The sequence below is a fragment of the Rhinoderma darwinii genome, chromosome 6, assembly GCF_050947455.1.
Source record: "Rhinoderma darwinii isolate aRhiDar2 chromosome 6, aRhiDar2.hap1, whole genome shotgun sequence".
In the NCBI taxonomy this organism is placed as follows: domain Eukaryota; kingdom Metazoa; phylum Chordata; class Amphibia; order Anura; family Rhinodermatidae; genus Rhinoderma; species Rhinoderma darwinii.
This window is the reverse complement of record NC_134692.1, coordinates 116,860,708-116,876,683: the sequence shown is the minus strand read 5'-3', so window position 1 is coordinate 116,876,683 and position 15,976 is coordinate 116,860,708. Positions and strand designations below refer to the sequence as shown.

Below are 15,976 nucleotides of genomic sequence, written 5' to 3'. Positions count from 1 at the left end.
GTACAAAGATAGGACACATGGCGCAGCACATACATATACATGGAGGAATGTGGTGCAATGCTGGGAGTTGTAGTTTCATAGTAGCTGGATAGCCACAGGTCAGAAAGCATTGATACAGATAGAGGCTGTTACTAGTGACACAGGTTATATAAGAGGGCAGATCACATTATTGTACAGTAGTCATATAACTGAGCGCCATCGTTTATTAACACTTACATCACAGTGGCCTCAACTCCTATGTCACAAAGTGATGATGTCACAAAGCGATGATGTCACACAGAAATAGAATGAGAGTGAGTGAGAAAAGAGAGAGATTGTGAGCGCCGTCTAGTGGAGAGAAAAGTATTGGTGAGTACCCAGTTTATTCCATTTGTTACACTCAACAAGGCTGATAAGACTTTTCCTGCAGATTATTATGCACCTTACTCCCCAGCCGCACATCTAATTCTACAGCAGCTGATTGGCACAGCTCTGCTGCATGGTCTTGGGCATCATATGAATAGAGGCATATATATCAATGTGACACTTGGGTGCTGTAAATTCAGGGGCGGAGGTATTCTGTGACGCATCCCATCATTATCTGCGTGGGATATGAAATTATCGTTTTAACAATAATCATACAGTAAAGATCATTCAATAGGATACTAACAAAATCTCACAGCTGCCAGATTATCAGACGTTCTGGATTATGGAACGGTCATAGTTAAAGGATTGTTTTATCAAGTAAATTTTACCGATAAAAAGTCGCCCATATGATCAGCAGATCGCCACGTGTCTCACTCCTGGAACCTCAGGGCATATGGATAGAAGTGGTTTTGATGAGACAGCCCCTTTATAATGTTCAGGAAGACAGCGCAGTGAGACCCCAAATACGCAGCTAATGTTAGTCTATGAGTTTATGTACAATGGCGTGTATTTCGCTGGTGCGGTTTCTTTGTACAATCTATGTAAAAACAAAATTCAGCATAATTCATCAGATCCCATATGAAAGCCAAGTTTTCCCCATAGTGCCTTTCTCTGTCAGACGGTGTTTGGAGTAAATCAGAATCAGTATGGAACCAGTGCAGCGACCAACACAGAGATCAATTTGTCTGTTTTGCCCATCTGTATAAAACGCTGTATTGGTTCATTATTATTATTATAAAAAAATCGTGTGTATGAGGCCTTAATGTGATTACATAATAAGGCTGCTTTATTCCAGAAACAGCGCCACTCCTGTCCATTGGCTGTTTCTGGTATTGCAGCTAAGCCTCATTCATTTAAATGGGGATGAGCTGCAATAGCAGACAAAGACCATGGACATGAGTAGCGCTGTTTCTGTTTAGAAAGCTGCCATGTTTTTCTAATCACCTACAACCCATTTAATCAGAAATCTCAACACTGGTTCTCTCTTCAGTCTTCTGGTTTTGTGAGATTCCATATTATCTATCAGAATTTCTCGGATAATGCGACGCTAATGGTATAAGGGGGAATTTACATGCAGCAAAGTTGTTGCAGAAATTTTAGCAACTCTCCCATTCATATAAATGGGTCTTGCAGAAATCCATATTCTTGCTGCAGAAACAATCAGATAATTGGAACTAATTGTCAGCCAGAGAAATTCTTACAAAAAATCTGTTGCATGTGAATATACCCTGATGGTAATAAAAAGTTATTAAATATTATGTCCCTTTCCCATCTCCAGAGTTTACAGTCTCAGAATCTGTGAACATGGCGTCTTGCCATGAGAACATTGATGAGGAGAAAGGCCTATTGGCTCCTCCATGTGAGATAAACGAAGACGATGGCGAAAGCCCCAGCGCACAGGACGTGCATGACCGAACTGGAATCTCCTACACACGCTCCATCATTACTGTAGGGATTCTCTTCTATATAAATCTTATATCCTACATGGATCGGTTCACTATCACTGGTAAGTGGGGGGGGGGGTACTTACACTGTTTCCAGGGGGGGGGGGCTTTATCAATGCTGTAGCTGTGGAGGTACCTAAAATAACAGCACCCTGAATCTCTTCACATCATACATGTAGTCTAGTTAAAAGAAAACTGCACAAAACATAGAGTAACTTTACATGTAGTTTGCATTGCTTTTTTAAATAGGGACAGTAAGGGACAGTCACTAACACTTATAGAGACAGTCGAGGACACGCGTACAGTACCTAACACTCATATGGACTGTCAGGGACAGGCGTACTGTCACTAACACTTATAGGGACAGTCAGGGACAGGAGTACCGTCACTAACACTCATATGAACAGTCAGGGACAAGCGTACAGTCATTAACACTAATATATGGACAGTCAGGGACAGGTGTACAGTCCCTGCTGTTATCCCTATATATCTGTATACCCTATACAAGCCCACTCAATGCTTCCCCCCTATAGTATCCCCCGGTCCACCTCCTTCATCCTCCATAACACCCACCCCCCACCTGCTGCGGCGCTTCCCTCTACTTCCTTGTGTAAAGCCGCGCCGCCATGGCACCACTCCCGGCTGCACCCTGCATGCCTGCTCAGCTGCTCCCTGCACATCAGCCATCGTGCCTGACCGTGCCACAGTAGGAAGAAGCAAGGCCTGGAGAAGGACGCCATTGTAACACATCTACATACAATGTGGATACGCCATAAATGTGTATAATGGGAATCCATGCATTGTCTATAGTGACATCTCTCTTTTTTTCTGACAGGGACGCTGCCATACTTACAAAAATCATTTAATATGAAAGACAGTGGATCTGGCTTGCTGCAAGCAGGTAGATATTAACATAAAATCTTATTCTGTAAGTCACCTGGAATCCGCCATTTTAGACGCTAAACCAATATTCTAGAGAAGGTGACCAATCTATTCACTGGAGTCTCATGATGTTACTGACACAAGGTTGTGATGTCATCAGTCTCTAGTGAAGAAATAAGATTCAGTCAGGGGAATGGACAGCTGATGGACGTAAATAATGTTGTCTGATGTGAATGGGCTGGGGGTCTGAGAACCGCAAAATAGGAAACCAGATATACTACATCAATTTCACTATAGGGCAAAAGGTGTCGCACAGTGAAGCTTTACATTAATGAATGAGAGGGGGAGGGGAATAACTAAAGTGGGGGATGGGGAGTGAGGTTTAAATGCAGGATTTAATATAATTTGTCCATTTAAAAATTAATTTTATTTTGATTTTCATACTCTAGTCTTAATATAAAGAAGGTTGGAGAAAAATTCACCTAATGTATAACTAGGTGAATGTCCTTTAAAAAATTCAGAAAATGAATTCTACGCCAGCCACGAGCAGGATTTGCGCTATAATTTATTCCAATTTCTGGCATAAATTATGTTGAATTTGTCGGGCTGCAGATGGCAATGCCTCCTTCCGCTGAGCTCCATCTGCTTTTTAGAAAAGGGGCGCACGTGTCAAATATGGCACAAAACTCTAAATTGATTTTGCAAATTCAGGGCATAGAAAAGTTAATAAATCTCATCCACTGAGTCTTCCCGGTCGGGACTCTTCCTTTCACGTCTTCTCTCTTCCTTCTCTTTCAGTCTTCCTCTGCAGCTTCATGTTGCTGGCTCCAGTATTTGGATATTTGGGTGATCACTGGAATAGGAAATATCTGCTATGCATTGGTATCACCCTCTGGTCAGCCGTCATCCTTGGCAGCTCATTTATTCCTGATGAGGTAACATCCTGAGTTCATTATTACTGGGGTTTTACGGGATTATCACATTGATGCCTATCCTTCTTCCAATGACGTTTATGTGACAAGATGTAATACCAGGTACAGCCACCCTTTCGGACAGGCCGCTGTGTCTGTGTAAACAATGGAAGAGACACATCGCTCACAAGAGTGCTACGGCCCTTCATTGTGATTGTCTGTGGTCCTGGAGTTCAGACCCTCACTGACCAAACATTCATTGTCTATCCTAAGACTAGGCCATCAATAAGAGTCCCAATGTTAAAGATTTACTGAAGATTTTCTGAATGATTATTTTTTTTCCTCTTCCCCAGTATTACTGGCTGTTTCTGCTTATGCGAGGATTGGTTGGCATTGGCGCTGCAAGTTACTCCACCATCGCCCCCTCCATCATCGCCGACCTATTTATAGCAGACCAGCGCAGCCGCATGTTGTCCATCTTTTGGACTGCTATCCCCGTGGGCTGGTAAGTCTCCTGTGTAAACACATAGAATCCAGTACTTATGACAAGAGGTCCTCTGAATATTTAAAAGGACCTTCTAGTATAGATGTAACTGAGTTTGTATATTGGAGAATTGCATGATCTGCAGTTTACATATAACCCTATGACTAGCAGAATTGATCTTACTGTAAAGACTATTGTGATTTCCTGCTATCACTTCACATTGTTCCTGATCACACCAAGATCAAGGATTAAAAAAGTGTCTAATATATATAATGTGTGCATATGTTTATACTGTTAATATATATGTCTGTATATAGTTATATTTGTGTGGAGATTATGGCCCATTCTTAACTTTAAAACTTCTTTTTTGCCTATTAAGTGGCCTTGGATACATCATGGGCGCTAAATTGACAAGTGCTATTGGTGGTGACTGGCACTGGACTTTGCGGGTAAGTGAGAGAATTGCAGGATTCCTGCAGGCAAACAACGATTTCCCTGTAAAGTCTTATTATTGGAATTGCTCCCCTTATCTGCTGCATCGATGAGCAATAAGTAGGGCACTTGGTTGCAGTTCCAGCTCTCTGAGTGTCCTTCAGGAACCTATAGACAGTCCTTTATGAACACTGACATATGAGTGTTTGTTTTTTTAGTCATTTCCTATTTTTCGTTTCTTAAATCTGGTTTCAGTCACTTCTATTTATATATATAATATACAATGTCTCCTTCTTCTGAACAGGTCATTCCAGGTCTGGGGATTATAGCCGTTCTACTGCTTCTCTTAATTATGAAGGAACCATCCAGAGGAGCCGCGGAACAGAATGGGCAGAAACACACAAACAACAATTCTTGGATTACAGATGTGAAAGCTTTGCTGAAAAAGTGAGTGTTTTCTGTATAGTGATGGTTGTCGCTGGCTTTACCCCGTGTCTCTTGTGTCACTTACATTTCTCTCTCTCTCTCTGTAGCCCGAGCTTTATGCTTTCCATGCTGGGATTCACAACAGTGACATTTATTTCCGGCTCCCTCTCCCACTGGGCTCTATCATTCTACAAGCGGGCCCGGGTCCTCCTATACAGAGGTGATCCATGTCAGACTGTAATATGTCAATCTGATGACAGGTAAACGCTTATTTACTGGGTGTGCCAGGAGGTTGTGAGGGGGGCTCTCTGCCATTATGTCCATACTCTTCTCTTCTTGACCTGACTTTTGGGCAAGGCTACACGGTGAAGGGTCAGGGCGCCTGGTAGAAGTCTTATTATAGGGTGGGTTCAGACGTGGTGCGTTACATGCAGATTTTACTGAGGATTTGCTTCAGATTTCAACATTTGCATTGCTAAGGGTGAAATCCACAGTGAAAATCTGCAACAATTCCCCAAAATGTGATTGCAGTACATACAGTGTTGCGGATATTTATTTGCCAAATCTTCAACAAATCTGAAATCTCCCCCTATAATGTATATAGACTGCTACATGACTGTCTGCTCTATACTGGCAAGATATTTAGGATAGGTCCATAGAGAGCCCTGTCTGTATCCTGTTGGTACAACATACATATGACTAATTGTTCCTGCAGGGAGCGCATGTACATATTCCATACATACAGGTTAGTCATGATTAATCAATCCTGCAGGGAGCGCATGTACATATTCCATACATACAGGTTAGTCATCATTAATCAATCCTGCAGGGAGCGCATGTACATATTCCATACATACATTTTAGTCATGATTAATCAATCCTGCAGGGAGCGCATGTACATATTCTATACAAATAGGTTAGTCATGATTAATCAATCCTGCAGGGAGCGCATGTACATATTCCATACATACATTTTAGTCATGATTAATCAATCCTGCAGGGAGCGCATGTACATATTCCATACATACATTTTAGTCATGATTAATCAATCCTGCAGCGAGCGCATGTACATATTCTATACATACAGGTTAGTCATGATTAATCAATACTGCAGGGAGCGCATGTACATATTCCATACATACAGGTTAGTCATCATTAATCAATCCTGCAGGGAGCGCATGTACATATTCCATACATGGAGGTTAGTCATGATTAATCAATCCTGCAGGGAGCGCATGTACATATTCCATACATACAGGTTAGTCATGATTAATCAATCCTGCAGGGAGTGCATGTAAAGACATCTGCCATTGAATGAAGTTTAGGGACTAAATCTTTACAAAGATGAAGATAGTTGGAGTAGTAGTCATACTAAGATCCTTTAATCACCCTTTATATACAATTTTTTACAATCCATCTGTTAACCTCTTTAACCCTTCCTTTGCAGCCAAATTTTTGGGATGATCACTATCATCACCGGAATCGTAGGAGTTGGAGCTGGTGTGGAGATAAGTAAAAGGTTCAGGAAGGTCAACCCCCGAGCAGACGCATTAGTCTGTGCTTGCGGAATGCTGGGCTCCGCCCCTTTCCTGCTCTTGGCCTTGACCTTGGCAAGATTCAGTCTTGTGGCCTCCTATGTAAGTTGCTGATGAACAGCTTGTTGTGATTGATGTTTTTCTGTTAATAATATTAAAAAGGGTGAAAAAAGCATATACACAAACATATAGTACCTGTAGATACATATATACAAACGTATAGTACCTGTAGAAACATATATACAAACTAACATATAGTACCTGTAGATACATATACACAAACGTAGAGTACCTGTAGATACATAGACACAAATATATAGTACCTGTAGATATACATACACAAACATATAGTACCTGTAGATACATATACACAAACATATAGTAACTGTAGGTACACATACACAAATATATACCTATACTTAAAAACTGTATATACCACTGGATACCATACACATCCAAATACACAGCTTTACAAACACATAAACACACACATATTAATACACATATACTGTACATTATTATCCAGTGTAAGGTCTATAGGCAGGTTTATTGCCCCCCTGTGCAGCACTTGTGTTCAGGGTAATGGATAAACACTTGTACTCTTCCCCCTTCACCATCCAGTCTTTTCTGAATGTTTTCTTTTCACTACAGATTCTCATCTTCATTGGGGCGTTGTTGCTGACGCTGAACTTTGCCATTGTGGACGACATCCTCCTGGTGAGTGATCATAGCTGAAATTACATTTATTTAGGCTTTTCTCTGTTTTCCTGCGTAGTCCATGAAATGCCACTGACTCTACAATAACTGCCAGACAAGAGACGGAGAACATTATAAGCGTGGACTGCGCTGTTTGCAGATACTATAATGCAGATATTTGGTCACTTTGTCTGGCTGCCATTGTTGAGTTAGGGTCAGTAACATCCTTCTGTCTACTCAGAATGTCCTCTTGTTTTAGAGTGTGGTGACCCCCAGAAGACGCTCCACAGCGGAGGCCTTACAAATCATTGTGTCCCACCTGCTGGGTGATGCATGGAGCCCATATCTCATCGGAGTGGTAAGTATTAGTCACATTATCTTCCTAATGGGTATATGAGAAAAGTCTTAGCCTGACTGACCCCCAGTGTGAACAACACACAACAGACAAACATTACACATGAAGCAGACAGCACTAATACAGTACGCAGACACCAAGCAGACATTATCAACATTATCAGCCCCCAAAAATCATATAGTACACATACAATGCCAATACAGCAACGATAGTATACCTACTCAGCATATAGACAGAACGAAGACATGACATAGAGCAGTCATACCACATACATACAGCGCAAATACACCAGAAAATATTCTTACCCTGCCATTGATAATCTTCCTAAGAAAAAAACATGCAAAACTCTTGCCAATAAGTAAAACTGGGGCTAGCAAAGTTTTAACCAGTGCTCCTCATGGGCTGAAGGTCGGAAGCTCCTCTGCTAACTATGGTGAGGAGTTTCCTCTTGCCACCTCCTACCATGTGCTGTCACCAGATTTCCCGAATAGTATCCAGCATCTACTGTCTGGAAAAAATATATACACTTGTGTTATTTCTAATAATTCATCTTACATAACAATGTGTCGTCTTCTTATCCTCAGTTATCTGACCTCATCCGCAAAGGGAAGCCGGAATCTGACCTATTGATGTTTAACAGCCTGCAATATGCCCTCATGGTCTGCGTTTTCGTATCCGCTATTGGAGGAGGGTTCTTCTTGGCAACTGCCCTCTTTCTTGAGAGAGATCGAAAGAGGGCAGACATAGAGTCCCAAGGTATGTTCCCTGTCTGTATGTGTATGTTCAATGTTTACTCATGCCTCCTGCAGAATTAAAGTGGAGATCCACCAGTATGGTCAGAAAATGTAAAATATGGACTATATCAAGATCTGTATATTCTGCTTTATGGGATTTTTGATTGATTGTAATTTGTCTGACAATTTAGTCTTGTGTAAATACCCGGGACATCTCAGCTCATTAATACTAGAGTTCCTGATGCTTATTAACAAGTGAATATCTGCTATTGGTCCAGGGTGCAGGAAGATTAACCCTTTTGCAGCCAGGGTTTTTGGACATTTTGCTTCTAGCAACCTGTAACATTTTCACACTATTGACATGTATAAATAAAACCTAACTTGCAAAATAAAGTCTCATACTAAACCCTTATGCCTATATATTTTGTAAAAGAGGACACCTGGCACATTGTCAAACTGCTTTCCTGAACTTTATGCACACAGGCACAGTCGTGCAATTTTGTGTCAAAATTAAATTTTTCATAAAAATGCATAAAATGAATATTTGTAGCTAAAGGTGTGACCCAAACAGAAAATTTGATGGTACATATAGGTGCATAATTATGATTATGTAGGTACATAATTTTTCTTTCCACTATACAAATGCTAAGGCTGTGTCCCATTTTACCCCCAGATTAAAGAAGTTGCTGCAAAAACATGACATTTTTTTATGATTTTGCAAAATTTGCTGCAAAAACACAAATTGACAGCAACGTGTGAACACACACTGAACCTAATCAATAATCGCAAATCCCTCAACCTAATCTAATACGTTTTTTAGTGGAAGTAGTTGAACACAAAGACATTATGGTGAAGTCTTTACTGACTGATGGAAGTTTTTTTCCATCTATCAAATATGTTTTATTTCATAAAATACATAAATTGCATAGATTTAAAGATATCAAATCAGAGCACTGATTGGTAATCTGGGCAATAAAGCCAGATTTTACCTTAGACAGTTTTGATGAATGAGGCTCATAGGTGACGTTGATAGTTCACAATCTGTAACTTCTCTTGTAATTAACCATCTAGTATTGTAAAGCAGAACAGTATTACATGTGAATGATCTGATAATGTATTCCTACCTCATTAATCTTATTATTTTGTTTTACCTCAATAACAGGATGATGCATTCGGACATTTATTTACACCATACCTCAAGATCAGAACATTACATCTTGGAATGTCCATGGCTGAAATACAAGAAAGGCATCAAAAACTAAAAGCATCAATATTTTGGAGCTCTAAAGACTTTCACCATAATGAGCAGCAGGGCTCTGCTTTGCTCAAGACAAAACTATAATGTTTCCAAACAACCACAAATGGATTCTCTGCGTGCAGAATCAAGGACACCACACAGCATAAAGTCAACATGTATGCAAATGGCAGGATACCAAGCAAGTTGGCAGTGGTAGTCATGACTACAAAGCTGCCATTGCCTACTCTGTTACTGGTTCCAGTGGTTGAAACATTATAGATACTATACCGACAATTGAGGAAACTGGACCTAGATTGTCTGCAATTCCAAAGATTGCTTGAGGAAGAAAACGAGACCAACCTCACAGACTCATTTATATGGAGCTTTCACTGACTTCTTCCTCAGAAAAGCATCCCAAGGAATTTGCAGAAAAGACTAACAGCAAACTTAGGTCCACCTCAAAGGAATTTTTTCTGTGCCTGTGGCTCGGCTGAGTCACAGTGCCAGCCTGGAGTTGACTAATATTTGGACTACAGATCCAAATCCCTGGAGTCCTTGTGAAATAACCTCACAAGGAAAGACAAATGTATCTGCCTGTGGCTCGGCTGAGTCACAGTGCAAACTTGGACTTGAAAGAAAAATCTTTGGACTACAGGACTGTATTCCAAAGAGAGCCTTAATGTCGCAACAAATGATAAATGTCTCTGCCTGTGGCTTAGCTGAGTCACAGTGCCGAACGAGACCCGAATTATTTGTCAAATAACATCATAACAAATAACAAATGTCGCTGCCTGTGGCTCAGCTGAGTCACAGTGCCAAATGAGACCTTACAAAGAATGACAAATGTCGCTGCCTGTGGCTCGGCTGAGTCACAGTGCTATGATGAGTTTTACCTACCACCAATGGCAACTACCAACAAAAATGCAAAACAACGCTTGCCAAACTTTAATACCCTTCATCTTCATTATACCAACTAAAGACACTGCAGTTATATACCATCTTTAGATGAAAGGACGAATTTTAAAACCATCATGTTCATGACTGCTTTTAATATTCTTACAAGTATACCAACTTTATGGAAAAAATGTAGTCATGCTATTTTAATAAAAATATATGATCCGAAAGATAGCGTTTTATTATATAGTAGCACATTATTATAGTATACTGTCTTTACTTGCTGGTTTATTACACATTCTGGATTATTAGATAGCTATAGGGAAATGCTTCTGAAAGTTATAAAAACCTATCAAAGGAAGAGTCAGGATTGAAATGCAGGAATAGTCTAAAACTGTGATTGTTCCACAAACAAAACGTTTTTCCTATTCACAGGATGTCACGATCCGTGATGTGGACCAACTACTCCGCACCGCCGTAGCAGAGTAGCAGCTGGCCAAACAACAGTCCTACTACAAGATTACCTTTAATAGTCCAGACAGTAATGGAGGCTCGGCACAGATGAACTTGTAGACACCAGACGTGGTGTATATCAGCAGGCGTGACCAGTGGCATAACACGACTACAACAGCTTAAGGCGTAGGAACAGATATAGCATGGGTTATAGGATACAGGTAGCAGAGCACGGGAACAACGGGAGCAGGATAACACTAAGGGACCATTTGCTAAGACTAACATGGGTAAACACAACAATGCTCAAGCAATGAATGAAAGGGCAGAGCCCTTTTTATAGTCCAGGGTGATCATAGGCTAATTACAGATTTTCCTCATGTGTGTGCACTGGCCTACGTGAACTAGTGCAGCAATGCGGAAGTGAGTGTCGGCGTCTCCCAAGAGGGAGATGCCGCCCGAATCTCACTTGTCCATGGCCGCGGCCGTTGGGGCAGCATGTAAGCACAACAGTCTGCGGCTGTGGACGTTACACATGAATGAGACTCTGATTGGAGTTGTTCAATTTCCTTTTATTCTCGGGCTGACCAAGACCACCATAATGACTTATGATATCTGAGGAAATGGTTGCCCAGAGATCTTTAGACCCTCGCTTCTATAGGGCATCCCCAACCTCTGTTGCAACACAAATTCAGACCCCAGGCCACAAATAAATTCAAACACCAAATTTATAAATTAATTTAGAACCCCAAACCCCGTAACTAATTTAGACCTCAGACCCCCAAATTACTTGAGACTACAAACCAGAGGTCTAAATTAATTCAGTCCTCAGAATAGACACCTACATTATTTCAGACCCCAGGCCAGACCCTTAAATTACTTCAGACCTCAGACTATTACATTACTATAGACTCCAGACCAGAGCCCTACAATACTTCAGACTCCAGACCCCAATATTACTTCAGACCCCGAGAACGGGATTTAGGGGGCCCTGTTTTAGAGATAGGTGTGGTTCCTAGAAGTGGGACCCGCATTTATCTGACATTTACGGCATATCCTGTGAATATGCCATAAATGTCCCAGATGAGAAAACTCCATTAATCAAATAGATAACGGATAATTATAAAAATAAATTGCAGCTGCAGTTTAGGGATGGACAATTGCCCCCATGACCCCTTTAACCCCCCTCCCCCAGACTCAATAATATGACTGTGCAGTCCCTCAAAAAAATCATTGTAAGTTAACTTTTCAATATAATTTTTTTCATGGAATCCATATATAAAGATATCTCGGCTCAGTATTTGCTTCCTGTCTTTTTGTTTTGGGATGTCCCCAGGCTCATAATCTGTAACTGCAGGAGCAAATTGAGAATTGTCTTGGGCCCCATACAACCCAAATTACAATTGTTTTGGGTTTTTTTTCACTGGAAGATGCAGCCACATAACAGTATACATTGTCACTCTGGTCTAGTCAGGGTTTTTCCTTTTCTTCAATATTGAATAATACATTTTTATAGTAGGTTGGAGCTCCGTTTCTGAGCTGTAAATCCTCTATTTGCCTAAAGAGGACTAATCTCTTCACTGAAAACAAAACCCATGAAGTAATAGGAGAGCAAATCAGAAATGTACTGCTGTAATATAGTGAAAAAAGCTCTGCCCCTTAAAGAAATTGGTCAACTTCATAAAGCAGACTCCTGACATGAAGCAGAGTGCAGTCCACTCCTCATGAGATTTTGACTGATTTGTGAGACATCCTGCTACTGAGCTGGGAGAGTCCACTGTGAGGGGGGAGACTGTCAGTGTGCATAAGAAAGAATGACAAATGTTGCTGCCAGAAGATTTCTCCTGCTATCTTACTTTATGCTGGATGTTGTATTATGTTATATAAGAAGGATTCCTGTATAATATGGAGTCAGCGCGAGGAGGAGGAGGCCACTGGATTATCTGAAGAGTTTAACCCCTTAAGGACACAGCCTAGTTTTGGCCTTAAGGCTCAGAGCCCATTTTTCAAATCTGACATATTTCACTTTATGTGATAATAACGTCAGAATGCTTACCCTATCCAAGCGATTCTGAGATTGTTTTCTCGTGACACATTGGGCTTCATGTTCGTGGTAAAATTTGGTCGATATATTCATTGTTTATTGGTGAAAAATTGCAAAATGGGGAGAAAATTGTGAAAAAATAGCATTTTTTAGAATTTAAATGCATCTGCTTGTAAAACAGACGGTTATACCACCCAAAATAGTTACGAATTCACATTTCCCATATGTCTTCTTTAGATTCGCATCATTTTTTGAACATTCTTTTATTTTTCTTGGACTTTACAAGGCTTAGAACATAAGCTGCAATTTCTCATATTTTTAAGAAAATTTCAAAAGAGGTACCTTTTTTTTAAGGTACCTCTTCATTTCTGAAGTGGCTTTGAGGGGCCTATGTATTAGAAACCCCCATAAAACACCCCATTTTAAAAACTAGATCCCTCAAAGTATTCAAAACAGCATTTAGAAAGTTTTTTAACCCTTCAGGCATTTCGCAGGAATTAAAGCAAAGTGGAGGTGAAATTTGCAAATTTCATTTTTCTTGCTGAAGTTCAATTTCATTCAATTTTTTTTCTGTAACACAGAAGGTTTTACCAGAGAAATACTACTAAATACGTATTGTCCAGATTCTGCAGTTTTTATAAATGTCCCACATGTGGCTCTACTGCGCTCGTGGAATAAAACACAAGCCCTAGAAACAAGGAAGCACCTAGTGCATTTTGAGGCCTCTTTTTTTATTAGAATATATTTTAGGCAGCATGCCAGGTTTGAAAAGGTGTTGAGGTGCCAAAACAGTAGGAATCCCCCAATAGTGACCCCATTTTGGAAACTATACCCCTCAGGGAATTCATTTATGGTTATTGTTACCATTTTGACCGCACAGTTTTTTCACAGCACCTATTTGAATTGGGCTGTGAAATTTAAAAAATGACATTTTTTCCAATAAAATGTCATTTGTGATCAAAATTTCTTATTTTCACAGGGAACAAAATACCCCATTTTGTTGCCCAATTTGTCCTTAATGCGGCAATACCCCATTTGTGGTGATAAAATGCAGTTTGGGCCCATGGGAGGGCTCAGAAGGAAAGGAGCGCTATGTGTTTGTTGGAGTCCAGATTAGCTGGATTGGTTTTCGGGTGCCATGTCACATTTACAGAGCCCCAGAGGTATCAAAGCAATGGAAACCCACCATAAGTGACCCCATTTTGGAAACTACACCCCTCAAGGAATTCATTTATGGGTAATGTGACCATTTAGACCCCATAGTTTCTTCACAGAACTTATTTGAATTGGGCTGGGAATTAAAAAAAATATATTTTTTTTCCAATAATAAGTCGTTTTGGCTCAAAATTTCTTATTTTCACAAGAAATAAAATACAAACAATAGAAACAAGGAAGCACCTAGTGCATTTTGAGGCCTCTTTTTTTATTAGAATATATTTTAGGCAGCATGCCAGGTTTGAAAAGGTGTTGAGGTGCCAAAACAGTAGGAATCCCCCAATAGTGACCCCATTTTGGAAACTATACCCCTCAGGGAATTCATTTATGGTTATTGTTACCATTTTGACCGCACAGTTTTTTCACAGCACCTATTTGAATTGGGCTGTGAAATGAAAAAAATGACATTTTTTCCAATAAGATGTCATTTTTTATCAAAATTGCTTATTTTCACAGGGAACAAAATATCCCATTTTGTTGCGGAATTTCTCCTGAGTGCAGCAATACCCCATTTCTGGCGATAAACTGCCGTTTGGGCCCATGGGAGGCCTCAGAAGGGAAGGAGCGCTGTGTGTTCTTTGGAGTGCAAATTTTGCTGGTTTAGTTTTCGGGTGCCATGTGGCATTTGCAGAGCTCCAGAGGTATCAAAGCAATGGAAAACCACCAGAAGTAACCCCATTTTGGAAACTACACCCCTCAAGGAATTCATTTATGGGTAATGTGACCATTTAGACCCCATAGTTTCTTCACAGAACTTATTTGAATTGGGCTGGGAATTAAAAAAAATATCTTTTTTTTCCAATAATAAGTCGTTTTAGCTCAAAATTTCCTATTTTCACAAGAAATAAAATACTCAATTTTGTTGCCCAATTTGTCCTGAGTGCGGCAATACCCCTTTTGTGGTGATAAACTGCTGTTTGGGCCCATAGGAGGGCTCAGAAGGAAAGAAGTGCTATTTGTTCTTTGGAGTCCAGATTTTGCTGGATTGGCTTTAGGGTGCCATGTCGCATTTGCAGAGCCCCAGAGGTATCAAAGCCATGGAAACCCACCAGAAGTGACCCCATTTTGGAAACTACACCCCTCAAGGAATTCATTTATGGGTGTTGTGACCATTTTGACCCCATAGTTTTTTCACAGAACTTATTTGAATTGGGCTGGGAATTAAAACAAAATTATTTTTTTCCAATAATATGTAGTTTTGGCTGAAAATGTCTTATTTTCACAAGAAACAAAATACCCCATTCTCTTGCGCAATTTGTTCTGAGTGCCGCAATACCCGATATGTGGTGATAAACTGCGGTTTGGACCCTTGGGAGGGCTCAGAAGAAAAGGACCACCATTTGGCCTACTGGGGATTTTCTGGTGCGAAGTCATGTATGCAGAAACCCCTGAGGTACCAGTACAGTTGAAACCCGCAAGAAGTGACGCCGTTTTAAAAGCTGCACCCTTAAGGCATTCATCTAGAGGTGTAGTGAGCATTTTGACCGGAGACATACACCCTATAAACTGTAATGTGGGTTCTCCTGGGTACGGCAATACCCTACATGTGGCTGTTATCAGCTGCCTGGGCACACGGCAGGGCACAGAGGGGAAAGACGAGGGGGGATAAGCTGTGCGGAGTACATCAGGGTAAGTAAAATTGGGGTAAATTATAAACCAAGGGATGTATGATAAATTTTAAAACACTCTTTCATACAGAGCTCTGGTTTTTCGGGACACGTGTCACATTGATATATTGTGTCCTCCCTTATCCCCCTCTTATAGCAGACTTTGCACCTCTTTTGACTTCTTCCCTTCTTGCCAGTTTGGGGAACTTTTCCTGGAAAGTGTT

General features: G+C 40.5%; 1 protein-coding gene across 1 annotated transcript; it reads left to right on the top strand.

The window, feature by feature from the left end:
• Window positions 1-298: 298 nt before the first annotated feature.
• Window positions 299-10,657, top strand: LOC142655693 (protein spinster homolog 1-like). The gene is made up of 13 exons (XM_075830165.1): window positions 299-348; window positions 1,685-1,912; window positions 2,686-2,751; window positions 3,531-3,667; window positions 3,997-4,148; window positions 4,507-4,576; window positions 4,864-5,006; window positions 5,093-5,245; window positions 6,433-6,622; window positions 7,172-7,237; window positions 7,476-7,574; window positions 8,156-8,327; window positions 9,468-10,657. Exons 2-13 carry the CDS (start codon window positions 1,711-1,713, stop codon window positions 9,470-9,472), a joined length of 1,455 nt encoding a protein of 484 aa, XP_075686280.1. The 5' UTR covers window positions 299-348; window positions 1,685-1,710; the 3' UTR covers window positions 9,473-10,657.
• The last annotated feature ends 5,319 nt before the right edge of the window (window positions 10,658-15,976 follow it).

Excerpts from the sequence above, each read along its gene's own strand:
- LOC142655693 (XM_075830165.1), top strand. The coding sequence starts at position 1,711 with ATGGCGTCTTGCCATGAGAACATTGATGAGGAGAAAGGCCTATTGGCT. Across the intron at positions 5,246-6,432 it reads ATATGTCAATCTGATGACAG|CCAAATTTTTGGGATGATCA; the intron begins GTAAACGCTTAT and ends CTTCCTTTGCAG. Across the intron at positions 7,575-8,155 it reads GCCCATATCTCATCGGAGTG|TTATCTGACCTCATCCGCAA; the intron begins GTAAGTATTAGT and ends TCTTATCCTCAG.